At 44.0% G+C, this 25,686-nt stretch overlaps 1 protein-coding gene across 5 annotated transcripts in view; it reads right to left on the bottom strand.

The window, feature by feature from the left end:
- ARID1B (AT rich interactive domain 1B (SWI1-like)) overlaps nt 1-25,686 on the bottom strand; it is a 407,074-nt gene that overhangs the window by 299,637 nt on the left and 81,751 nt on the right. For 4 of the 5 annotated variants that reach the window (XM_014545058.1, XM_014545059.1, XM_014545061.1 and 1 more), the window contains exons 1-2: nt 12,109-12,231; nt 10,906-11,100 (exon numbers count right to left, since the gene is read on the bottom strand). In XM_014545058.1, coding sequence (XP_014400544.1) covers nt 10,906-11,100; nt 12,109-12,216 — 303 coding nt within the window. In that variant the 5' untranslated portion in view covers nt 12,217-12,231. Of the gene's footprint in view, nt 1-10,905; nt 11,101-12,108; nt 12,232-25,686 lie in introns of those variants that run through there. The other variant, XM_014545060.1, reaches the window with a different exon arrangement.

Raw genomic sequence — 25,686 nt, 5'->3', positions numbered from 1 at the left:
TTTCTGAACTGACCATCAAAGCACTGCAATGGGCAAAGATGAAAAGAAAATTGGGAGGCGCAAGAAGAAAAAGAAAAGTTAGATTCTATGCTTGTGCAAACTTAAAATGTGAAAATTTCTGTAAAATTCACCCCAAAAAACCTTTAAAGTCTACTTGAACTGAAAAGCACCCCACTTTCTTCTCTCGGACCCAGGACTCTCCTGCTCCAAGCCCAGGTCTAAGGTCACTATTCCACCCGTGCAGCTGTGGCTGCCCCCAGAGCGCGCCCTGCACGTCTACGGCACACCATGGCCCAAGGACCGGTAGGCATGCGATGCCATGAGTGCACCTGGAGCTCTCTACAGTGAGTAAACCACTAAAGACCCAATAACATTCTCTTAAGTCAATAATCCAAAACAACAGCAAATCAAATCGATGCATGAGATAATGGTATTTATATGAACCTAAAATACCAATTTTTAAAATTCAGTAGGGAGCAGCTATAATTAGAATCTGCCTGCATGCACCATATAGTCTAACACCTCCCTCACTTTCCCCTTCCTGCCCCACCTAGGAAAGGGTCCCTCCACGTTGCCTTAGCACCAGGGTGAACATCAATACCTGCACTCACTTCATACACTCAACTTGTCTATTTGCAGAGCATCCTGGCAACAAAGACCTGGTTACTGTCATCTCCGTATCCCCAATGACTAGTGTAGTGGAGAGCACATGGCAGACATTCAAGATATGTGCCTGAGTTAGACTAGAAGTGAGGAAACTCAACTTACAGTATGAACTGGTTTTCTTTAAAGTGAATCACTTTCACATAATGTTATTTTAAAAGAAAACTTTGTATTTACTACTACACATAGGAAATCAGTATTATCTGCCATGCTGAAGATAACACACAATACAGCATGATTACAGGTAACTGGGACACATGCCTGCCCGAGGCTCTCAGGCTGAGGCCTGTGCTTCAGAAGGTGACAAGAGGGTGGAGGGATGGTGCCGTGTTAGAATCCTTGCTCTGGGATTCAGTGTTAGTTAAGGATCCTGCCTCACAGCGGGCCGAGTGGACCCTGAGAAATGCTGGACTGGGTGGTCCTTAACACTCACCTAAAGGAAGAACACAATTCTCTACTCCTGCTTGGGGGACCTTGGCAAGCTCCCTAACTGCTCTGTCTTCCCACTGGCAGCGATTTGGTGAGAATTACACGAGAGGACACATGTAATGGGTTTAGCAGGAGGCCCTGGCACTGAGCAGAAACTCAGTAATACCAGCCCAGAGTTAAAATCCTATGATTCTAGTATCAAATAGTACATCCGCTGTGGAAAACAGATTGGCGTTCCTTAAAGAGTGAAACACAGAATTACCATGTGACTTAGCAATTCCACTCATGGTATATACCCAAAAGAACTGAATACAGGCATTTCAACAAACTGTACACAAATGTTGACAACAGTACCATCCATCCACATTAGCTAAAAAGTGGAAACAACCCCAATGTCCATCAACAGATGAATGGACACACAAAATGTGGTCTATCCACATAATGGAATAACATTTAGCCAAAAAAAGGAAAATGAGCCCACTGGTACATGCTTAAAAACACTGTGTTAAGTGAAAGACAGAAACAAAAGGTCATATATTATATGCTTCCAGTTGTATGAAATATCCAAAATAGATCAACCCATAGAGGAAAGAAAAAGTAGATGAATGGTTGTCAGGGGCTGGGGAAGGAGGAAATAGGACGTGAGTGCTTCCTGGGGACGGGCTCTCATGGGGGCGGTGCAATGTTTTAGGACAAGATAGAGGTGATGGCTGCACAATACTGTGGATGCACTAAATGTCACTGAAGTGCATACTTGAAAATGGTGAATCTGTTATATGAATCTCACCTCGGTAAAAATAACTGCTCTGATTCTAAGTGCGACAGACATAGTAAGTAACATTCAATTTTCAACTTAGTAAAGGTCACAAAGGACTTCCCATGAAGCTAATGTACAATGTCAAATGAGGCCACCTTAATTATAATCAGTCTTATTATTCAAAAACTCAAGTCAATTCCAGTCTTAGTGATGAGCAGCATTCCAGTTTTACCAGAATCCTGAGTTTAGTGATAGCGTGAGCCATGGACCTGAAATCTTTGCTCTGATTAACCTGATTCACCTCCCTTGCCTCAGTTCCCTCATCTATAAATTAAGGATCCTAACACCTACTTCAGAGGCCAGCATGAGGACCGAGTCAGTCCATGTAAAGGAAACCAGTGCCTGACACAGAATAAGCCCTCAATAAGCAATTATTATTATTCATAAAATGAAGATCTGTTTCAAACAGAAGTGGGGCAAGGATCAGGAACATTCCTGTAAAAGTGCCTGGTATAATATGTGGCACCACAATTGTTATTATCATCACCTGCTGACCTCTCATAGTTCACAGATAAGAAAACGGGCCCCGGAAGATGGTGACAATGATGACGAGGAGGAGGAGAATGAGGCAACATCTGTGCTGAGGCACTAAATTCCTGTGGTTCCTTAAAAGTAAAAATTACTGATCTACCATACACTTCAACTGGAATAAAGCACGTAGGAAGAATTCCTCTCATTCGATCTAAATCTCATTTCTCTCCTCCGCGGTGCACTTTCACGCCAGGTGCAGCCATGCCTCCACTTCAGGAAACAAGCGACAGTGCAGGGAGGCAGTGGCCCGAGCGAGCCTGCTGACAGCGAAGCTCCAGAGGGGCTTGGGCCCCATAAAGCAGTGAAAGTCTCTGCTAAGAAGAGTGGGTTAAACTTACCAATTCCACTCACAGAGAACTAAAATGTCATGTTTGAGGTTGGTTTTCCATAAACAAACACCAGCCTTTACACAACTCCAGTGTAAGTGTGGATGTAATACACGTCCACACCACAGAGGCCGTGGGCCCATTTCACAGCCCCTTCCCCCCACCCACGGCAGAGCTCTGCTCCACTGGGAAGGAATTCTCTCCTAAAGCAGTAAATTCCTACCAGAAAAACATCTGTTTTCTATAACTGGCATCCTAACCATTTTCCTAACCTCAGTGAGCACCGTCAAAGGACTGGGATTAGGATGAAGACCTGAATTCGTATCACCCTTACGCCAAATCCGATCCAGCTATGCTCACCTCCCTGCTTAGGGTATTACCCCCAACAGGAGAGAATGCAGAGGCCCAGCCATGATGTAAAGTGGCAGCTGTCTCCAGCGATTCAATGGGGTTAGAATCAGAGAAGGATCACAGGCCCCTAACCCTACACACAACCCTACACACAGTGGAATATGCAACAACAATCTCTCACCAGAAATTCCTTAGGAATCTAAAGCAGGGTTAGGAGTACGGCCAAGTGGCTGTCAGCAGCTTCTAGCAGCTCCTAGCAGCTCAGAGGACGAGCCAGCGCCAGCACCACCTGAGTTCAACTGGAAACTGTGGCAGCAGTGGAGGAGGGGCCCCGCTCGGCCAGCAAACTTGGGCCTTTCTGTGTGGGCGCCAGAGGTCACTGGCCATCTACAAGCCTGCAAGTTCTTCCCTTCGCTTGTTTGGAAACATCTGTGAAGTGCAGGGTACTGTTTCAGTGGTTCTCAACCTTCTGGCCTTTTAAATACAGTTCCTCATGTTGTGACCCAACCAGAAAATTATTTTCGTTGCTACTTCATAACTGTAATGTTGCTACTGTTATGAATGGTCATGTAAATATCTGATATGCAGGATGGTCTTAGGCGACCCCTGTGAAAGGGTCGTTCGACTGCCAAAGGGGTTGCGACCCACAGGTTGAGAACCGCTGGTTTAGATGGACCACAGCAGGCAAAACCAGAAGTCCGTGTGGTCTAGACTAAAATCTAAAGCTGAATTGGAGCCCTGGCTGCCGTGGCTCCGAGGTTAGAGTGCTGGCCGGCGCACCAAAAGGTCGAAGGTTCGATGCCCTGATGCTCACTTGCTCTCTCTCTCTCTTTCTCCCCACTCCCCCTCCCTCCCAGTCTCTGAGAAAAATCAATGAAAGAAATATCCTCGGGTGAGGATTAACAAAACAAAAAGTTAAAACTGAAATGAAGAAACATTAACTTACTGTTCTTTTAAAGGAAAAAATCTAAGCAAGGAGACCTTGTAGTCAATTTCCCTCAGCTGCAGATGAGCCCAGGGAGGTCCAGATTTTTCCACACAGATTAAGCATTAATTGGCAAGGACTAAACTGTCCCAACTCCTGGTTCTGGGCGCATTTCATCCCTTTAGGGCAGAGGCGAGTTTCTGGCTCACTGGGGCGGGCCCAGCAGGAGCTGCCAGCCAGTGAATGCTGGTTAGGGACCTGCAGGTTAGGAACCTGCTGGTTAGGAACCTGCTGGTTAGGAACCTGCTCTCCATCCTTACTTATTGGCCTATCTGACCCCTGGTTGTTAACCCAGCTGCACAGGGAGTCATCTGTGGGCTCACAGGAAGACAGAGGGAGGCATTTACATGCAGATGCCTTGTTATGAACATCCATTCAGCAAAGCTCGACAACCACTGGCCTAAGATACACCATTTTGTCACCTGAACTTTCAATTTAACTTCTGGGATTTGGGGGGTTTTATTAAAGGAGTATTAAAGGAATATGGGTGGGCTTTTTTATTGATATAAACTGTTAGCTTTACTTTAATTGTTTAAATGTTAACATAAAAATACTTCTTTCTTTGGTGAAAGCAAATAAACCAATTTTATTTAAAATATACTCAAGTAAATCATTTCATACTAAAACATACTTGGGATTTCCATCTCAAAAATAAAAGTAACAGAAAAGCTTAGCAGACATTTTATTTTTATTTTTTTAAATATATGTTATTGATTTTTTACAGAGAGGAAGGGAGAGGGATAGAGAGTTAGAAACATCGATGAGAGAGAAACATCGATCAGCTGCCTCCTGCACACTCCCCACTGGGGATGTGCCCGCAACCAAGGTACATGCCCTTGACCAGAATCGAACCTGGGACCCTTGAGTCCGCAGGCTGATGCTCTATCCACTGAGTCAAACCGGTTAGGGCAGCTTAGCAGACATTTTAGATTGCAAGTCTATATATGTAAAATACATAGAATTCATAAGTAAATTAAAAAAGAGTACTAGTACAAGCTAACAGCAGAGAATAAGCACTATACACTGAATATAATCTAGAATACCTACAACTGTGTAAATGTTCAGATAAAAAGTAGCTCTGGACGGTTTGGCTTGGTGGTTAGAGCAGTTTGGCTTGGTGGTTAGAGCATCAGGCCTGTGGATCGAAGGGTCTCGGGTGCAATTCCCAGATGAAGGGCACGAACCTCAGTTGCAGGTGCCCCACCCTGATCAGTGTGCATGTGGGAGGCAACCAACTGATGTGTCTCTCTCATGTCAATGTTTCGCTCTCTCTGCCCCTTCTCCCTCCTTTGCAACTCTCTCTAGAAATCAATGGAAAAAATTTCCTCAGGTGAGGATTAAAAAATATATATAAACTTCCTGATATAAAAGTACCTTTTCAAACTAAAAGAAAAATCATCTCACATGTTTTCTCATTAAGCTGATTTCAAGTATAAAACCTGGTCTTTTCTAATTTTTAGGAAAAAGGATAAAGATTTTAGACTTTTATAAATTTAACTTGAAATGTGATCTCCTTTATTACACCTCTACAAAAAAAAGGTCACACTGAATGCTTCAAAATGTTTAAATCCAACTACAATATAAAAAGTAAATAAAACCAGTTAGGTACTCCAGAAATTTAAATTTTAAGGAGCAAATAAAAATTACCATATCCACAAATCTTTTCAAAAATATTTTCCTGGTACAAAACTCCATCTACAGGGACTTTGGCATCAAAGACAGTAGCATCTGCTATCTACTTGGAAGCAGAAATGGGAGGTGTGAATGTACTTTGTTGGTAAACTGTAAATACCTTCATGTTCACTGATGAAGAACAACTGAGGAAATCAAGACAAAATGTGGCCAACAAAAGGCCATTATTTATAAAAATCTGTCTCTGCTAAAAGGACTCCAAACGTTTCAGGTGTACACGCAAAGCAGCTTGGCTCTAAGTCTCGTAGTAGAGAACATGCATATATAAAAACACTGTAAATTAACAGTGAGCGAATTCACAGCACTCACTATTTTACCGGCCAGCATGTTTACCTTCATTTTATTTATCTGTTATGTGCATGTATTTCCTTACACAGGTAAAATACATGTTTAATATATTATCTATATGCATATACAGATAATTTCATTACACCACAATACCACTGTCACAAATATGCTGTTTCATGTGTGAGGAAGCGCGTGCGCATACAGGTACAAGTGGATATCTTTAATATAAACTATCAAAAAATTAAATCTGAATGTGAAACAGACAGGAGGTGCCCATTCCTCCCGTTATGTTGTCAAGCCTTCCTTGCTCATCCAATCACACTCAATCATGCTCCTTAAGAACAGGAAGTCTCAGCTCTTGTTAGAGAAAACGAAAATTAGGCCCTGGCTATTAGATTCCCATTTGAGATTCAGAGACTGAGTCTAAACAAACATTTCATATCAAAAGACTTTAGAATTTTTACATCTTTAAACAGTCTTCCCCTCCCCACTCATCCTTACTTTTCAGACACATTGTTCAAACAATATCAAAACATATATATAATTTTAATTATGAAAATAACACAGGTGGGAATCCTATAACCTGCTAGGCTGCCTTAATAACCTCCAAAAAAAACATTTATTTTAGCCAAACAATTGTAATGTTGGTCTCCTTTAGAAACATCTGCTGTCCCAATAAATATTTGCATTGGAAGAAGTGTTTTGGCTGTTAAGATGGCACTAAATAAAATGCTTATGTTCTAAAATAAATATTTTAGACAAAATACACACAGCAAAACAGACATATCCAAAGGCTGCAGAAGATAAATTAAAGACACAAATTTAAATGCCTACTGATTTTTAAAGTTTTTTTTAAAGAAACTAATTTTAATTCCATTTTATTTTAAAACAAAATTAAGTAATTTCTATTTCATTTTGCCAGACTATCTTTCAAAACAATGATTATATTCCATGGTCTTATAGTTGTAAAGGTCTTCACAATACAGGTATGTTTTTAAAAACTAAAAAAGTCATCATTTTCCATTATAAAAGCACTCATGGACTTAAATCTCTCACCTTACCCTCATTCCCTTTCCCTGGTTTTATAATGCCAACAGGCATCAGATTATACAAACATCTGCAACAAGGTAAGGACAGTTAAAATACTGACCCAATAACCCTTGATAACTCAAGAAAAATCTCAGACGACATAACCTGCCTGGCACAAATAAATATACCTTTGTTTCTGTAGCCTATTTCTCCTGGGCGCTATTTCGTTTATATGAAAAATCTTTTTCAAAGCAAGCCACACAGACCTATGTATACATTTACGATCACAAAGGACAAGGAAAATGAAACAAACATTTGTTCACTCATGTCCCTGATCCAGGAAAAGATATTTTGCTGTCTACGTTTTTTTAAATAACTGAATACCTCAGAAAGAGGCAAGACCTAGTACTTGTCCCCTTGAAGATCACATATCTTCTGTGCAGCCTGTCTGAAAGGAAATCAGCCAGTGGACTCCTTTCTGTTAACCATCTCAGGTTTGAATTCCAGGAGCTGGAGGCAGAACGCTCCCCACAGAGGCACAGAAAATTCATTTCCCCTCGCAGCTCAATAAAAACCCAAGTAGGCTAGTTTTCAGGGCACCGTGCAAAACTAATCTGTTTAGTCATGTATTTGCCTGATGATGTGGGAGAATCAGCAAGTGAAAGACCACAAATCTAGTTCCAGTTAATAAACACCAAAATGATGTACCATTATCATGTCATGCTTCAAAGACCCAGTCATGAGTTTATTTCAAAAATAAAATTATCACCATACAAATCACGAATTGCCAGGTTAATACTAAAATCACACACTGAGTGGCCAGCTCCTCCTGACCCTCAGAGACGAAAAGCAAGCAGTGATACCACCCATGTTAAATCTCCTATAAGCATGGCTGTTCTTTCTAACAGAATACTCATTTAAAATTCCTGTCACAGGAGTGGAATGCCAGCCAGGAATCAAACTGTGACCCCTGAGCCAAAGACAACTTACCACTCAGCTGGTAAGTGGGCCACTCAATTTACAAACTTGAATTCCTGCATTTTGAACCTTTGCAGAAATATAGGAACAATATTAAACGAACCGGATTCAGCTCATTAGAGGTTCAGAAACCAAACGCAGAAAGCTCTGGATGCCACCCAAGGCAAAGTCATGCCTCGGTGTTGATGGCCACGCAATAAAAACTCCATGTCATCATTATCTTCCAACTTTTTTCCTGAACAACATTAGCAACCATGACTACAACAAGGCTCAGACAATTACACAATACTAGGAGAAGACAAATAAGACCAGCAGCCAATCACTGTGCCAGGACTTTGTGGGTAAGTTCATAATTACCCACACAAAGCAACTCACTGAAAATTCCTCACCAAAGGACACAGACTAAAGCTAACAAAATAAATGTGTTCTAATAACCTTTACCAAAACCTTCACTTTTTTCCCATTTCAAAACCTACACCTAACTGACCACATGAACTTACTATGTATGATAAAAGCTGTGTGTCCCCTTTAAAATGTTACATACAAAAAGGCGTTCAATTAGGTTTAATTTAGCCTTTTAGATTTCAAAACGAAATAGTTTATTTCAAGGATATATAATAACTAATGAAAAGATGAAAAGCAATAAAGGGTTTTAGAACCCTCCATCATGATGAACTCAACAGGAAAGTTTGACATTTTCTAGCCAAAGCATTGTTTCCTACCAGATACTTGACTTCCCTTTCACCATCAGAAAGATCTGTGTTTAGAATCAGGCATTTCTATTGGTTAGCAGTAAAATACCTAATCTAAAAATCTTAATTAAACATTTGCTAAAATACTTGGTAGGTAATATTCATCAAATTGTCCCTTCCAATAAATCCATAGTCACTGGATTTCACAAGGACGTAAGAGCCACAGGGATTAACTAAAACAAAAAAGCTAAGAACACTGAGGGTACTCTATGTATCTGTAATATGTCCTCCACTTTAGCCTTACACATGTGTGCTAAGCACATTCCTAGGTAATCATTCTTCACACACCTTCTCCAATTGTTCGATTCCCACTTTGGTACTACAAACTAAGACAATGGCAAACACTTCTAGGAAGACTGGAACTCATTCAGAGGACAGATAAAGGAGCAGCCAGCAGCTTGCCATAAACAGCCCCTTTCGAAATGGCTTTCCAATTTCCCATCAGGAAAGCAGCGGGGAGAAAGGGGCAGAAGCAAGGAGTGACCAGCATCGCCCCCTCTCCATGGTCCTGCTGCTGCTGCTTTTTTTTTGTTAGATTTTTTTTTTAAGGTCCTGCTACTTCTTACTAGCTTTCTGCCTCTGCTCTCCCTGTGGCCAGAGCATCACATGGAACGATCAGCGCCCCAGTGAACTCGCCAGGGCAGAATTAGGGCTTCAGCAGCCAGCTGCATTGGCCTTCTTCCTCTCGCCTCACTTTTCAATCCTTTACAAATTATCTCCCTCTCACAATTAGCAACCTCAATTAAAGATTTGTACTCTAGATAGTAAGGTATTGCTGGGAGAAAGGAGTAATGTTGGAAAAGTTTAGAGTAGCTTATGCTAGACTCCTGAGCGGCCCATCTTTAACAAGCAGGGTGAGAACTTCCAACCGTAACAGAGGCATGTAAGGAACCAGAGCGGGATTCTAAGGCGGAGCTACTTGTCTTTCCCTACAACCGTGGGAAATAAGAGCATGGCCAGTGGAGGACCAAGGTAAAGAGGAAAGACATTATTCAGCCTCTGAAAGAAAAGGCTCAGGGGCACCTTAACCAGGAACTTTTAATGCAGCACGTGGAATATGATGTACATTCTCCAATCCACTTTGGAGAGAACAAAAGTGCCAGTTTTATTTCCACGAAGGGTTTTTGGTCAAACGTCAGGAAGCACCTCCTGAGAGAAGGGCTGTGAAGCCCTAGAGTGGGCTATGGCAGCACCACGGAAACCCCTCTCCCTCTGTGGAGGCGGCAGCCCGAAGCACCCTGGGGCTAACGGCACGGGGAGGGGGCTTATAAATCAGCCTTTCTGGTGTTCCTAGTGACTGACTCCCCTGCCAAGTCTAACTCACCCTTCCCAGATTTCCTGCTTCCTCGGGTAACATACAGGGTACACTCTCCAGCGCCCAGGAGACGAGGTTACTACTGCTATCAGGCAGATGGTCACTTAAGGCAACTCCAACTGTTTGATTCTAGAGAAAAATCCTGGGTCTTGAGAACGGGAAAAGTCTTTTTTGTTTGTTTGAAGTAAAAACAGAAAACCCATGAAAATCTAAGAGAACAGATACACATCAAATCCTCTTATATGAAATACAGAAACCTGTTTCAAAAGGTACAGAAGACATAAAAGTAAAATAACTTTTTGGGAGACTAAAAAAATTTTTTTTAAGTTGATGCTATCTTCATGAGAAAGACCTTTAAATAACTTAAAACTTTGCCTTAGGAAGTCTATTCACAGCTCAAACTCTGACAGTCTGACACCAGAAATGTTGGAAAGGCAAGTTCACTTCAGGGCTAAGGTCTATATAATTTGCTGCAAAATGATGACAGGGTACATCTTTCAAAGACAGCTGGCAACACGGGCCCTCTACCAAACTGTGTTCTAAGAAGCTCACTCTTCTTTCTTTAAAAGGGGAGGGGGGAGGGTTGTACCTGTGATTATTTAAAAAAATATATATATGAAAATTGAAGAGAGCAGAAAATCAGTGACATGCCCCCTAATTCTCCCAATACCAACCTTAGGTGGACAATAAAGACAAGACAGACCTATCCCCGGTGAGAAGAGGGTGGGGGAGGAACAAGAGGCACAAACCTGCTGCTGTGGGTACTGCATTCCTCCCATGGCCCCTGGGGTCCGCCCTTGGATGCCGATAGGATACCGCTGTGGGCCTGGGGGGCCGTAGGAACCTCCAGGGTATGGGCTGCTCTGCTGAGGCTGAGAATGAGGGTTACTGCCCATCCCATACAACTGAGGCCTCTTCATCACCATGGGATCCATTGGGCTGCCCTGTGAAAGAATAAGTGAAGAAGTAAGCTTACTAAGTCATTATTTGTTACAAAGGCAGAAAGTTTGTCATGATGACACATACATTAAAAACACAACTATCCTTTAAAAAATATTATAAACAATGATAAATAAAAACCCAGAAAAGCATTAAGGAAAACACCTACATGGACACAAGACATTTTATTTTTCTACCTTTAGGAAGGTTTTAACAACTAAGAGGAGCCAGCAGTAAACATAAGGAAAGACTTGCATCCTAAGCAGAGAGAAAACATTTGCATCTAAATTCTGTTATGCGTGTGGGAGTAAGTCTCACCCAGCTCCTCTTAGCTTACTAGTAACAAAGGCAAGGTACACTAAACGGTTAGGAACACTTTCTGACTTAAAAGTATTCTTAGAACTACTTTATTTTAGACCTGAGTCGGAAAGTCCTTATCAAACATTAATGCATCTGAGTGCTCATTAGAAAGTGAAAGGATTTTAAATAATACAGAATGTCTAGGGTAAACACTTTCAACGATCACTAGTGTGCATGATCAAGCACCCAGGACTATGAGTCAGTCACAAGCCACCTTCCTATGTAAGTCAGCATCTTACCAAACATAACCAGTTCAAAACTAGACTCTGTGTTTTATTCTTGTCTTGGTGAGTCAGCCAAGGGCCTTGGGGCCAAGGCCATGCGGGAGAGCCAGAGCCAGAGCCTCAGCCTGGGCTTTCAGATCCCAGAGCCTCCAAAGAGCCAGGCAGGGGTGGGGAAGTCCCTCACCACAGTGCTACAGGGCCTGCAGCGCTCACCCAACAGGCCGGTCACTCCTTCCTTCCCAAACTCTACTGCTCCCTACTGCGGGCCAGACTCCATGTTCACACTGAGTTCATGGGAACTCTCAGGAAGACTTGAGGATTAGCAGGAGAAATAGGAGAAACCCATGTTCAAGATGGGGAGGGGCAGGGCGTAGAATACCACAAAGCAGAGAAACAGTACAAAGCAGGGGCTCAGGGGAGAGGAGCTACCTGGTGTGTATGAGGCAACAAGCAGTTTAGATCCAAATGAAGCAGCAATTTGCAGAGAAGCTGAAGCAGGCAGAAGCCAGTATATACAAGGTGAGCCTTATATGTCATTTTAAAGGCTTCAGGTTGTACCTTGGGGATAAACAGAGCTACAGTCAGATCTGCCTCTCAGAAGGCTGATCTCGGGCGTGGCTGGAGCCAGGGTGGTGGCCACAGCAGGCGGGTGAGCTGAGGTCCTGAACTGGTAGAGCAGCAGAAGAAACAAGCCCAGATTCAAGTGACAGGCCGGGGGTGCGGGGCACCTTGGAGACCGAGTGGTGGAAGCCAGGAGCAAGGGGGCTTCACAGATGCTGAGACAGCATGCGGGGCAGAAGCACATCAACACTCCCGGGAAGTGGGACCCTTCAGGATTCTACAGATTAAATTTGAGGTTCCCACTGAAAATCCAGGAGAAAATACCCAGAAGGAAGACACACAATGAGTTTCCAGCCTACAATAACAACTAGGGAACTCTGCATACAGAGGACATATGGTCCTGGAGGGCAGCGATCTTTTTGTTTTACTCACTATTATATCTCCAGGACAGAAGTCAAACAGTGCACTTGGCACATAGTAAATGCTCAATAAATCCTAGATGAATTAATCAATGGGAATCATGTGAAACAAGAATTTTATCCAGGAAGAATATATGAAAACAGAAAAATTGGTGGAGGACAAATATCTAGAAAATATCACCAATTAAGGGAGAAGGCGGGGGGAGGGGGGGGAGCCCACAGAGAGACCAAACGAATATTCAGAAAATGCAGTTAGAATTCTAGAGAGCAAGAGAAGGGAGTCATGTGTAGCAACAGAACAGGCATGTCAAATGCAGCCCAGGGTCCAACAGGTGAGGGCTAAAGCTTTTGCTGTCCCGGTGACGAGGAGGCCATTGCTGACCATGGCCAGGGCAGTCTCATCAGAGGTGAGGGCAGAATCTGAAAGACTATGAACTGAGGCACGAATGGGAGGCAAGAAAGGGGAGCCAGGACTGTACACCCCAAACCCAAGTTGAAGAAGCTGCCAGGCCTGCCTCCCACCTACACCCCACCCAAGGCTGCATCGATCTTTGCCCTTCTTCCTTCTTAGGGTTACCCTGGTGTTCATTCTTATGACTTGATTAATCCATTCACCACACAGGAACTGCACTGTGCCAGGCGCTGGTGGCATAAAAAGGAGTGTCAGAGGCTGAGAAGTGAGGCAGTCACTAAAAGAGAAGGGCTGAACCAAGATTACAATGCCCCAGGCAGGAGACGTCCTGACTAGGGACACGAGGCCCTGGGCAAGGAGCACCTCCAAGCTCCTAGAAGAAACACCTGAGCTCAGTCCTGAGGGATTCTTGGGAATTTGCCAGGAACTGATTTGCCTGAATGAAAATATGTGTCAGCCAAGTAGTTCTCAAAGTTCACAGTTTCATGGAATTCTATGTGTTACTTTCACCTGTCCAGAAAAACTGTGCACATAACAATGACAGAAATCGCTCAAACAATATACTGATGTTACACATGTACTGACTTCACAATTCAACATAAACATATATGTTGATAGATAGGTTGTAATAAAACTAAAACAGAAGGACTAAGAATTAAGTTTTGCCAGAATGATTTAACTTAGAATTTATGCCTAAAACAGCACTTTGTTGCAAAAGGTAAAATAAAACTTTCAATGGAAGAGTGAAAATCGAGACTGAGCTGATGCTTCAGAATCTGCAGTGAGTCAACGGCCTACAGAGAGGCTCAGTCAATCTGATTCGAGGCTAAATTTCCAATATGGGGCCCTGAGGCAGCCCTATCTTCACCTTCAGTCTGGATTACCCTGAGTATATGGAAGGTCTGCTTACTTCACTTCAAACAGTACACAACCAAAACTGGCATAATTAAAGCAGAAATTCTAATTGGAAAATGATGAGAATGTCTACATTTTAATGCTATAGATAACAGTGCAGCAAATTCATCTTATCAGTGACTAAAACTGTTTTTGTAATATCTGTTTCATCACTGCCATGAACTCTCACAGTCCTACTTAAAATTCAACTAATTTGCACCCATGTCAAAAATGTTAGCTTAACGCTGAGATTTCTCCAAATCGAAAGCATGAAATACACAGATTATCTGCACCTCTCGAAATGCATCAACTACCTTCCAGTGAGACTTCAGACATGAAAACAGACACTTATCCAGTGCAAATTATTCCATTTTAACCTTCTCTTCTTTGGCCTATTATTAAACATTCACCCACAATCCAAATCCATCCCACTGTGTACTCTTGCTATTTCTAACATTAAAGATGTGCTACTGCAGGGTCTCAACCCCTGCCTTTTACAAGTATCTCCGAAAGAAACCAAAGACCAAACCAAACCTAAGACTTTTCCAAAAATCATAAAGGCCAAGTCGCTCCTCATATTCACATCTAGCCCAAAACAATTTTCTATTTCTATCTATCACCTGCCCTTCTGTTGATATATTCCAGAGCATCTCCATTTTCATGTCTCACAAACAATTTACGTTGTATCAGAGAGATGGCCCACATCAAGAATGTCCTCAAATACTTAATATATTATTCCATACATGGTTTTCCTTTCTAGATATCATTCTACAACTGCAGTAACCCAAGCTTCAATTATGTAAAAAAAAAAAAAAAAAAAAGTACTTTGAAGGCTACAATACAAATCACCCATTTTCAAAGAGCACTTAACATGACTATAGGTTATACGTATCACACATGCCTGTATGAGTTATACATATAACACACAACCACACACATATGCATGAGTTACACATCTCACACACATACATATGAGTTATAGGTTATACATCACACACATGTATGTATGTGTTACAGGTTATACATCACACACATCTATGTATGAGTGATTGGTTATACATCTCACACACACACACACACACACCCTTTCCTGGATCTCCCTTCGGAAGCTGCCACTGCTGCCTCCAGCCCTGAGTCTATTAGATGAGGAAGAGTACAATGTCAACTTCCAAAGTATGGACTGGAATACAGATTCTGGACATACCAGGTAGCACAGTTAGGCTGTATTCTAGGTTTAAAAGGTTTTCAGAGGTTAGCCTGGGAATCCAGCTAACCTTTTAAAGATTATTCAAGTTAAAAACAATTCACTTTTAGTATACTTTAGCTAAACTTGATGCCTTTTATACTTAAATACTCCTTCATTACCACTCCTTCGGAGTATGCCTACACGTGTTTTTATAATAAAGATATCTATGTAACTGTATTTACTCCAATACAGTGGGGCCTTGACTTACGAGTTTAATTCGTTCCATGACAGAGCTCGTAACTCAAATTACTCGTATGTCAAATCAAGAAGTAAACGAGTGAGACACGTGATGCTGGGCTGATGTTGTGGCGTTCACTGTGACGTTCGCTGCGCCAACTAGCGGTGGGGTATCTGAAGCTGGCTCGCAACCCGAATTTTAGCTCGCAACTCGTATCTCGAAAAACTCGTTAGTTGGGACACTCATAAATCAAGGCCCCACTGTATTGAGTTAAGGAGATGGTTAGTAGTTTCTGTATGCATATACTATTTCACAATTTCTTCAGCCCAACTCCTTAGAGCATCCACTGAAGAAAAGGCATCACAAAAACCCACAGAAAGAAGGTCCACCACATGGTTTTGATCCACAATCGTACGTATCTAGACTGAGCAAGAAACTTCCCGAGTCGCTATGTGGGGAAATGATCTCTCTTAGCACTAAAGAGAACTTTTGAAGTAATATTTCATACCTATAAAATGACAAAAATGATGAAACCCCATGTGAGTGAGTATTTTAACCAGTAGTTAAGTCTTTCTGGAGGATAATAGGTCAATAAGCTTTAAACAAAAGCCTGAAGAATTATATCTGTTCCAACCCTAACAGTCTCCCGAGTGGGGCAGGGATGCGACTTACCCAAACTTGTCCACAGCTACATGAATTCTAATTCTGAAGGGAGACCGCGTGGTCTTGGGGAAAAGCATGGGCTTTGCATCCAGAGCGGATGCGTCCACACCCTTACCCGACCACCACTACCCTGCACACACTGCTTATTTCTCAGTTTTCTCACCCACTGAAGGGGAGAAGTACTACCTACCTGACAATCATTGTGAAAACTGAATTAGTAAGGACTGTCAAGGGTCTCTGAGCCACTTACTAATGGTTCCAAGAAGGAAACTGAAACTCCTTAAGTATCCAATGCTACAGAGCGTGTGACCGAGCCATAACATGTCAGCATAGGGGAACACACGGAGACATGGAAAAGTACACGGAAAACCATGGTGGATGTTTGCGAGTGATGTGCATGAATTACAGCCATGTGAAAACTAGGCTGATAATGATCAGAGGCAGCCATATGACCTGTAAGTAGTGGCTGTCATATCGTGAAGCAATCGCTGTTTACTTTGCTGTGATGCTAAATATAACTCTAAATGCCTCTGGTTTTTTCCCAGGCATGCTGCAAACATTGCTACGGCGCTCTGTGGGGTGGGGGCGGATGGGACCCAGCTGTCCCGCCTCTGTCCTCCTCCAGGCCTGCGCCACCCTCCATATGCAGCACAAACACATAGAGAGGAACTGCCCGACCTCCTATGGCTGCCCCTGCTCTCCTCTCCGCCTAAAACCACGCTCAGTCAATCTGGGTTCAACACCACAGAACTTCTCCCCTCACCCACCCCAGGAACGCCACAATGGACCTGCCCAGAAACGCTCCCACGCTGCTGGTAGCAGACCTGAGTTGCCTTGTATTGTTATTTAATCCATGCGTGATTTTTCCACTTTCCATGTATTATTTCCTACCTCCCAGGCAGACTCAAATGGCAATACCCATGCTTTGCATTTTCTATGTCTCAGCACACAGTGCCAATGGCTTAGATGGCTGTGGTGACTCACACAGGGAATGATGACTGATCACATAAAGTAAAACATTCTCAAACATGAAAGTAAACATCACTAACCAATGTCTACATCAACTCGGCACACGTATGCATGCAGAAGACACATGTCAAGTCAATGATAATACAAAATCCAACAGTCACAGTCAAGCTCTTCTAATGTCATTAGAATCAGGTTAAGTCAAAAATAGGAACAGGTCACCAGAGACTCTTGCCTCCTTTGATAAAGAGTGCATATTCCTCTTCAACCAGAAACACCAAGATTCCCAGTGTCCACTGTCAGCACTACCACAGAACCCAAAGAAGCTTCCCCATCCAGATGGCTAAAGGAGGCTGGGAGCTGGGGGCCGCGCCCAGCGGTGCAGAACCGGGGCAGCACTGGGAGCAGAGCCACGTCTCCTGACTCAGGGCCTATACCCTCCCCTGTAACATGCATCCATGTACAGCCATGAGACGGAGGGAGGAAAAATGCAACCCAGCACCTAAAACCGTTTTGTTTTCTGCTTGTACTAATACCAAAATAGTGCCTGTTTATTAAGACTTGAACTAAAACATCAGAATTCCAAATGTGGTTATCAGCATACGCTCTTTGGTCACTACAGAAATATTAGCCACATTCTACAATGCCACGGAAAGGATCAATAAGAGATATTCTAAGATATTTTTTTTTTTAAAAGAGAGAAAAGGCTGTTTTATTGTAGGCTCTAAGAACTACCAAATTATTGGTGCCCTCTCACCAAGATGCCATTTGCAATGTGGAAGAGGGCAGGGAGAGGCCAGAATACTCACAGACTGACTTGGAAGAGGACCTTTGGCAATATTTTTATTTATTTATTTGTTTATTTGTTTTAGAGAGAAAGAAAAAGGGAGGCGAGGGGGGAGACGGGGAGGGGGAGAGAGGGAAGGGGGAGAGAGGGGGGGAGAGAGAGAGAGAGAGAGAGAGAGAGAGAACGAGAACGTTGATTCATTATTTATGCATTGATTGGTTGCTTCTTAAGAGTATGCGCCCTGACCGGAGATGGAACCTGCAACCTTGGCATATCGGAATGATGCTCCAAACAACTGAGATACCCATGTAGGGCCCATAGTCAATATTTTTGGTTTTGGCAAAACGCCGGGCCTACCGCGGGAGCGCCAGAGTGGCCCCGAATTCCGTTTGGAAGTATCTTTGAGCTCGCTTGGCCACCATGAGCAAAGCTCACCCTCCCGAGTTAAAAAAATTTATGGACAAGAAGTTGTCATTGAAATTAAATGGTGGCAGATATGTCCAAGGAATATTACGGGGATTTGATCCCTTTATGAATCTTGTGATAGATTGTGTGGAGAAGATGGCAACTGGTGGGCAACAGAACAATATTGGAATGGTGGTAATAAGAGGAAATAGTATCATCATGTTAGAAGCCTTGGAACGAGTATGAAGAATGGCTATAGTTACCAGAGAAATCAACTACTTCCACATGTCCCCTCTCCATAGCACCTGTTTTACTACAATATAAAAATAGAGTCCAGTCCATTTTCACATTGAACTTTTGTTAAATAAACTTTTGTATTGAAAAAAAAAAATTTTGGTTTTGGCCTTAAGTTACAGAGAATATACATATATATATTATATACTAGAGGCCTGGTGCATGACATTCGTGCACGGGTAGGGTCTATAGGCCTGGCCAGCGGTCAGGGCCGATCTATGGGATGACTGGTGGGGCAATCCAGGGGCCCTGCTGGCACCCGCCTTGGCTGGTCTGGCACTGCCTGCTTGCCGGCCCCGCCCCCCACTGCTGCTGCAGGAGGCAACTGGCGGGGTGATTGGGGGGCGGTGCTGGCCCGTTCACTGGCTAGCCCCACTCCCCAATTGCCCCGCCGCTGCCGCTAGTCACCTCCCTCTGCAGGGTGACCGGCAGGTCGATTGGGGGGGGTCCCCACTGGCACCCACCTTGGCTGGCCTGGGGCCTGTGGGCTGGGGCAGCTCCTGCGTTGAGCGTCTGCCCCCTGGTGGTCAGTGCATGTCATAGCAACCGGTCATAGCGACCAGTCGTTCCGCCAGTCGTCCCACTGTTCGGTTGATTTGCATATTAGGCTTTTATTATATAGGACTAGAGGCCCTGTGCATGGATTCATGCACTGGTGGGGTCCCTCAGCCTGGTCTACGCTCTCTCGAAATCTAGGATCCCTGCAGTGATTGGACCAAAACCAGCAACCTGACATCCCTCAAGGGATGTAGTAGTGAGCAAAGTGGCAGGCAGCCGGGGAGGAGCCCGAGCCCGGGCCAGCACCAAGCCACTCCTGCTCAATCAGGCCCTCTGCGCCTGCCGCCGTGGCTCAGTAGTACTGCCACGGAGGTGGGAGAGACTCCTGCCGCCGCAGCTACTCTCGCCAGCCGTTGAGACTGGCTTCTGGCTGAGCGGCGTTCCCACCGTGGGAGTGCACTGACCACCAGGGGACAGCTCCTGCGTTGAGTGCCTGCCCCCTGGTAGTCAGTGCGCGTCATAGTGACCGGTCGAGCGGTCAACCAGTCATAACGGTCGCTTAGGCTTTTATATATATATATATATAGATATGTAGAACCACAGAATAAATTTGAAGGAAGAGGGCAGGGGATGACAAACATTTTTGTGAATATCTAAAAGTGTGTTTGTTTTTCACATATACATTATCACTGAACAGTAGAACGAACAACATTTTTTCCTAACTACACTTTAAATTTTATCGGGACTCTAAAATATCACGTGATTTTTATTTTTTCAGAATTAAGATTAACCATAAAATATTAACATGTTGTTACATGTATAACTGATAAAGGAACTGCCATAAACTACCAATAAAAAGTAACAATCAGAAGCTGTGATTCTTAATTCTTAGGGATACTCAAAAAATGCATTCATGATATATGTACATCCCAAATTTACCAGACAGTCTCAGAGGCTTTCTAGAAAGCCAAAGACTCCTGACCTGCACTGTCAAATACTGACTAACATCTGGCACGCATTTCTAAAGCACTTTAATACATGTTCACTTTATCACAATCTTAAAAACACCTGATAAAGGGTTCAGCAATGAAACAACGCTTCTTGGAACTAAAAAGACCCTCCATACATGATGTATGCATAAATCCCCTAAAACTGTATATACCATGAGTGTTATGAATTATTTCTTTGTATATAACAGAAATCTGTTCCTTGTAATTTACATCCACTGGTTTTACTTTGGTCCTTTCACAAATATTTGAAGATAGCTATATCTATTTCCCTTTTCTGAGCAAAATATGTCAATTCTCAGTCCCCTTAACTCAAAAGGTATTATGGGGAGCAACTTGCTTCCTTTTCTCCAGACCCCACATTTTCTAGTGCTGATGCAGCCACAGATCTCTGTGCCTACTTGGCAGGCCCACTACGCTCCTGATCCACCCCGTCAGCTGATTAGTTCCCACTTCCCCATTTCCTGCTATACAGTTGGCTAGCTGACTCAAGTTGCAGAATTTGTCTTTCTCTCTGCTTATTCTCCTTTTGCTTATTTATGGTCACCATCTAGCCTGACATCTAACATATTAACTGTACTCCCTGTCTGGAATCAACCACCAATTACATCAGCATGCCAGTTCATTCATGTCTCTGTCCATGTTGCTGGTACAAACACTGAGAGGTCAAGGGAGAGGACGAGCCTTGGGCTAAGCGCCAGCGCCACTCATGAAGACTTGACAGAAATCCCGGCACTGGCGTTCTTGGAGGAAGGTCCACGTCAGAAACCTTCCCAGCCTGTTTGTGGCCAGGCCCCACCTAAGCATCTCTAAATCCTGATGCCCCCGCCCCGCCCCCCATGACATATAATTCTTATTATTCAAAAAGTGAACTCCTATTCGCATGGAGGACGCCTAAAAAGCCATTAACTTGGTCTAAACAAGCTTCCAAAGAACATGGTATACATGAAGGAGAAAAATAAAGGAACAAAAGGACAGTTGAAGTACTGAGGTAGAAATCACTAAGAAATTGTTAAAAAAAATAATAATATGAAATGATATGAAAAAATAGCAAATAAAGTTTCAAAACATAGTAGAGAACTGAAATGCATAAATATGTTACAACATATATTTATATACTGTATATGAGCCCCCTAGAACCATAAGAAATGAAAAAAATTCACTGTTAATAACTCATTCTAGAATTGCCCCCCTTAAACATCAAATTACCCTCCTGTAGGGCATGTACCCTCTGTTGGGAACCACTGCCTTAGATCCTTTCCGCTGACCAGCGCTCCTCCAACTCACTGACAACTCGTTATGCAACCACAAATCCACATCTGTCTCTGGGCGACAATCCCCTGATGGTTCAAATTTCTCCATCTTCTCTAATATAAAAAACTAGAGGCCCGGTGCAGGAATTCGTGCACAGGTAGGGTCCCTCAGGGTAGCCTGCGGGAATTGGGCCCCAGCTCACACCCCCAGCCTCGCAGCCCCACAACCCCACCTGGCACCCCGCCGTGGCCTGGCACCACCCCCTCACCTGCTCCATCATCCCGCCTGTGGGGCCATCGATTGGGGCCAGGCCTCCTGCCCGGCTCCCTCAGTGCCCCCCGCTGCTGCCGCTAGTTGCCATCTGTGAGGCAATTGGCGGGGCTATCAGGCCCCCACTTGCACCCGCCTTGGCCTGTCGCCGCCCGCTCACCTGCTCCACCATCCTGCCTCGGTCCCACTCTAGTCAGGCCCATTGGGGCCGGCAGCACCTCCACTGCCGCCCTCTGGCAAGCGCCACGTCGCCGACACCCACCATGGTCCACGCCACCCCCTGGTGGTAAGCACACATCATAGCGAGTGGTCAGACTCACAGTCTCTGGTCGAACTCCTGGTCGAACAACCTCCCGAGGGGAAATTTGCATATTGGGCTTTTATTATATAGGATCAATAGCCCAAAGTTTAAGAAAACACTTAGAATTCAAGACAAAAAATATAAGAGAAAGGCAGGGGGGTTAGAGCCGACCAACTTGGGTGTGAATCCTGCCTGTACTACTCATGAGCTACATAAACTTAGGCTCACATTCAACAGAGCGCAGTCGTGTTCACCTCTTGTGTTGCTGGGGACTGAATGAGGTACCACAGGGTTTATCCCATAGGAAGAGTTTCCTAAATCTTTTGTTCCCTCTTAACAAAGCAGCGAACTGAAGTCAGAGCAAAAAAATCACTCAATAATTTAATCTATTTATTTTCTTGTCTCCCAGCACACTGTTAATGAAAGCTGGATACTGTGCCTTACTCATCTTTGTACCTAGCTCTCAGTACAGTACAATGCCTGCCATGGGCACTCACTACAGTGGTTCTCAACCTTCTGGCCCTTTAAATACAGTTCCTCATGCTGTGACCCAACCATAAAATTATTTTCGTTGCTACTTCATAACTGTAATGTTGCTACTGTTATGAATCGTCGTGTAAATATCTGATATGCAGGATGGTCTTAGGCGACCCCTGTGAAAGGGTCATTCGACCGCCAAAGGGGTCGCGACCCACAGGTTGAGAACCGCTGCACTAGAATGTGCGCCTCTCGATGGCCAATAGGTACAAGAGGTAAAGGATCGCACCATTGCAGACAAAGTTGCACTTTTCACAAGTTCATATAAGCCACAGCTCCCAATACCACCTCATGCCTGCGTCCCCCAAATGTATCTCCCTTGGTTGGTTTCTCTGAGCCCCACAGCTCTGTACCCAACTGCCACCAAACACTCCTGCCTGGATGCCCAGGGGATCCAATTTCAGTCAAAGACACCACCCCCGACCCAGACACACAGGTTAGAATGCAAGGATGCATCCGGACTCGTTCTCCTCTCTCCACCACGGCCAGCCCGCACAGTCAGCATTCTGGGAGGGAAGTCTTCATTAGAAACCTGCCATCAACAGGAAACCTCCCCTCCCACCACACTGGCCTGGGGAGGGGAGGGGGGGCTCTAGAAAAACCATGTCCTTTCCCCCACCTTCTCTGCAAGTAGAAGGGGCTCTGCTCCCTGCCCTCAGAGCCGCCCTCCCTAACACGGCGGAGGCGTCCCCTCGGAAAGGGCTGTGCTTTTGGACACAGCACTCATCAAAGTCTGCACGAATATTTATTTGTGACTATTGATGTGTCTCCCTCCCCAACTAGTCTGTACCCCAGGAATAGCAAGTGAGATGGAGAAGACAAGTATTAAACCCATTTATAGCTATCTTCTAAGTACCACAGAGTAAGTCCAGAAAATGAAGCTGTTTGGGTTCGCCGGGTTTTGCCTGATTTTTATAAAGCGGCAAAAAACTATTACTCGCCTAATCTCCCAAGTGCAGCAGCTTGTATGTCCATTCAGTGAGTAAATTACTGTCTGACTGAACTATACTTTGAAATTTAATTTAGCAAATGAAATAACTTTATGAACAAACCAATGTGTGTGTGTGTGTAGTCTAAAAGCAGTATCAAAATAGTAATGGAATGCATTTCTACCTTCCCTCGGATATTATTCTTACCACCAAAAAACTGTAAAGCTATTATCACAGCTTTAACAATTTCTAAAATTTACATCTCTAAGTAAACAATATCGTACATATTCATGTGTCACTACTGAAAACCTAGTAGCAAACTCTTACTTAAGAGAAATAATATGGTATATTTCCCATACAGATATAGATTTAAGTCAAGAAAAGAAGGTCTGTGAGAAGATGTCAAATTTCCCTCCCACCACTTTAGTTGTATGACGCTAAGCAAGTCCTGCACAGCGTCTCTGCATCTCATAAGTCACCTGAGCAGCAAGATCACCTCTGTCACTAGAGCTGTTACAGAACGGGAGACAGTCGAGTTCTCGGCACATGCCGGCTTCAATGGGGACAGATCCCATTGTCATTATTCCATGAGGTACAGCTCCAGAATAACCCATGAGGCACGTACCCTACCCTCCAGGGCTCCACAGCTGTGCACAGGCAGACACTGCTCATCAGTCCTGGCGTGCCTTTTCCAAGCCCAGGAAGGCTCAGGACCCTTCGCCTGTGGATTCCAGGCAGCCACTGCAACCTACTCTCAGTGGCTCTAAGAAAAGACAGTGTAGAAGATGGATAGGTATGTGGGAAGGTGGATAAATAACATAGCACAAAGTTGAAAATTGATGTATCAAAGTAAAAGTTATATGGGATTTCTCTGTACTATTATGACTTTCCTATCAATTTTATAATTATTTCAAAATGAAAGCTAAAAACAGACAAAAAGGAAACACAAAGACAAAACAATCCCTTCTGCAAGGGGGTGTGCAGCTCCTTCCAACTGAGAGCCCCCAGGCCCTGTGCAATGTGGATGGACGGGGCCTCTGGCAGGCTTACAGCCTCAAGGGCTGGCGGTGTGGGGAGGGCAGTGGGGGAACAGGGGAGCTAGAAGAGTCAAAACCTATGAGAGCACAGAGGGAAAACCCAAGTGCATGTGACAAGGTATAACTGGGGAGGGAGGTAGAGGCTGCAATTTTCCTAAAAGTACTGACGCTGGCAAAACACACCGAATATATATTTCTAAGTAGATTTTTAAAATATTCTTAGGAAGCTTCCATTCCACACAAAAATATTTTAATTTAAAACAAGCAAACAAACAAACAAAAAAGACTTTCAGAGTTAAAACCCTGCCCTGGTGGAAACCCTTTCCCACTAGTCACCTTTTCAGGTTCTCCCGCTCAACCCTCAGAATGTGCTGAGGCTCCTGGCCCAGGCTTTTTAAAAGCTCTCAAATCAGCCCTTAAAGATGTGAAATGGGCTATCTTTTAACCCAGAACTCTCCCTGATTTGTTTCTGTAAGTTAAAAAAAAAAAAAGCTTTTGTAACTGCCACTTTAGTGAGTGGCCCCACTCCCTCCTCTGCCTTCACCAGGCTCAGCAGACCTGTTCCGGGAAGCGCCCCAAGGGCAGGGGGCAGGCAGGGGGCAGGCTGGCTGTCAGGTTCTCTGGTTTAAAATAAGGACAGCAACTACTCAAATGAAAACACATCCGGGATTTTTAAATCTCAGTACCAACAAAAACTGGAATTATTCCAAAACCGTGGTTGACAGAGCTTCAGGTGGAGGAAGAACGGGGTCAGCGACCACCAACTAAAGAGCAGTTTAAGTGCTCGCTATGGCAGGCGAAGCCCAACTCTCCACCATCCACCGCAGGACCTGATGAGAAGCCTCTGTACAGGAGCCTGGGGTCAAGTGCAGACTCCCGGGTAAACCTGCCCGGCCAGCACGTGGCTCCCCACTCCTGTGTGATCATGGGCACACCACGTAAATTCTCTCAACTGCAGCTTCCACCCGACAGGGTAGGCTGTAACAGCACCGGCCTCCTAGCATTGTCACAGTTTCAAATATTAAATAGCACCGGAGGCACAAAACTCAGAACAGGGCCTGGCAGGACAGCAAGTGATCAATTAAGTGTTAGAGATTATTTCTACTGGGCAATTCCACTCCTCTGCGCTTCACACTTCCTCACACGTAAAGTGAGGGATTAAGAGATGAACTCTTAAAGTTCCTTCCTGTCTGGCATTTTAGAATTATCCCTTCTTCCTGCCCAAACTACCAACTGCCATGGTAAGAAGCCAAACAATGTGGCCCTTTAGAGATATTTCTCCTTTCTGCCTCATTCTTTCACCAGAAACCTTATCAATACACTGCCCTGAAGGTCAAAAGTTAGAGGGA

The sequence above is a fragment of the Myotis brandtii genome, unplaced genomic scaffold (assembly GCF_000412655.1).
Source record: "Myotis brandtii unplaced genomic scaffold, ASM41265v1 scaffold395, whole genome shotgun sequence".
NCBI lineage: Eukaryota > Metazoa > Chordata > Mammalia > Chiroptera > Vespertilionidae > Myotis > Myotis brandtii.
Note: the sequence above shows the minus strand (reverse complement) of the source record. Positions and strands in the feature narration are given on the sequence as shown.